The 1,397-nt window shown below is 66.0% G+C and overlaps 1 protein-coding gene across 1 annotated transcript in view; it reads right to left on the bottom strand.

Moving 5' to 3' along the window:
* The window catches only part of EMILIN1 (elastin microfibril interfacer 1), a 7,287-nt gene extending 6,227 nt beyond the window's left edge, over positions 1-1,060 (bottom strand). The window contains exon 1 of the mRNA XM_006767583.2: positions 427-1,060. Within this exon, the coding sequence (XP_006767646.1) occupies positions 427-596 (170 nt within the window). The 5' untranslated portion in view covers positions 597-1,060. The remainder of the gene's footprint in view (positions 1-426) is intronic.
* Positions 1,061-1,397: the final 337 nt, after the last annotated feature.

Raw genomic sequence — 1,397 nt, forward strand, 5'->3', positions numbered from 1 at the left:
GGATCTGTGTTGGCTGGAGAGGCCGAAAGGAGCCCAGCAAAAGCGTGTCAGTATCAGGGATCCCTGGAGGGGCTGAGGAAGCCCCAGGAAGGGATGAAAGGGCCTTCCGAGGGTCCCAGGCTGGTACTCAGGGCAGGAAGGCCTGGCCATGCCCCTCAGGTCGTCCCCCTGGACACCTAACTTCAGGTCCCGCCTGAGGTTAGAGAAGAGGACCTAACTATTGTGGGGGTGGGCCTGGAAACGCCCAGCAGGAAGGTGGGCTCGTGAGGAGCCATCTGATGGATGGGCTTCCTCTCCCTCTCTTCCCTGCATTGGGGAGACAGCCCAGGAGAGGGCAGCCAAAGCAGGCGCCTCTATACCTACTTCTGACCCACCCTCCCACCTACCATCAGCCTTGGGCTGGGCCCCTCTTCACCAGACACTTACCTGTGGCGGCTGGCAGGCCGAGGGGCGCTCTGGGCCTGGGGCCCCCCGGGGCTGAGGGCCCCACCGTTCCCTGTGTAGAGACTGTACCCGCGAGGGGGGTAGCTAGCTGCCCCCACGGCTGTGGTCAGCAGGCAACAGAGGTAGCAGCTCCAGAGGGTCCTGGGGGCCATGGTGGGGCGCTTGGCTGTGGCCCTCAGAGGCACATCCCGCCTGATCACTGGCGCCTCTGCCTGGAGCGGGGATGCCCGCAGCTCCGGGGTCGGGTCCTGTCCCCAGCTTCCTGCCAGCAGCCCCCAGCCACACGCCTCCTCCTTGGCCTCCTGGCCTGACCCCTCTCCCCCTCCTCCTCCCGCCTCAGGCTCCCGTCCGTCCGTCCCTCCCTCGGTTCCTTCCGCTCTCCTCTTCTCCACCTCTGAGGGGAGTTTGTTCTCGGCGCCCCCAGGCCTCCTGCGCCCGGTGCCTGCCCCTCTCAGATGCTGCTTCCTGGGCCTCCGCCCCTTCGCCCCAGCTGGCCCTCTTCTGGTCTCCTTATCCGTTTTCCCCAATGACTGGATCCTGGGGGTGACAGGACTTTACCCCTGTGGCCGTTCAGAGGCGCAAGAGTGGCTGTGTGGGGCGGGCCCTGGCCTCCTGCCTCCCTCTCTTGCTCACTCCCCTCCCTTCCCCCCTGTCTGGCTGGCGGTCCAGCCTCCCCTTTCCTCCCCCCACCTCTCCAACCATCGTGCGCCACATCTGCTTCTAGTTAACTCCGGGAAAGAGGAGGGAAAAAAGGAAAAACAGAAATGTGGAGTTGCCGCGGGCTTGGAGCCAGCCTCTCAGACGGGCCACATGGAGTGGAGCCGGGGCCAGGGCTGGGGAGGAGGCCCAGGGCTGGCCGCTTAGCTAGGGAACAGGAGCTGAAGCCACAGCTCCCCTGGGCGAGGGCAGGCCTCTCCTGGGAGGAGAGACCTGACCCTGGGGGGGTGGGGGTG

The sequence above is a fragment of the Myotis davidii genome, unplaced genomic scaffold, assembly GCF_000327345.1.
Source record: "Myotis davidii unplaced genomic scaffold, ASM32734v1 scaffold238, whole genome shotgun sequence".
In the NCBI taxonomy this organism is placed as follows: Eukaryota; Metazoa; Chordata; class Mammalia; order Chiroptera; family Vespertilionidae; genus Myotis; species Myotis davidii.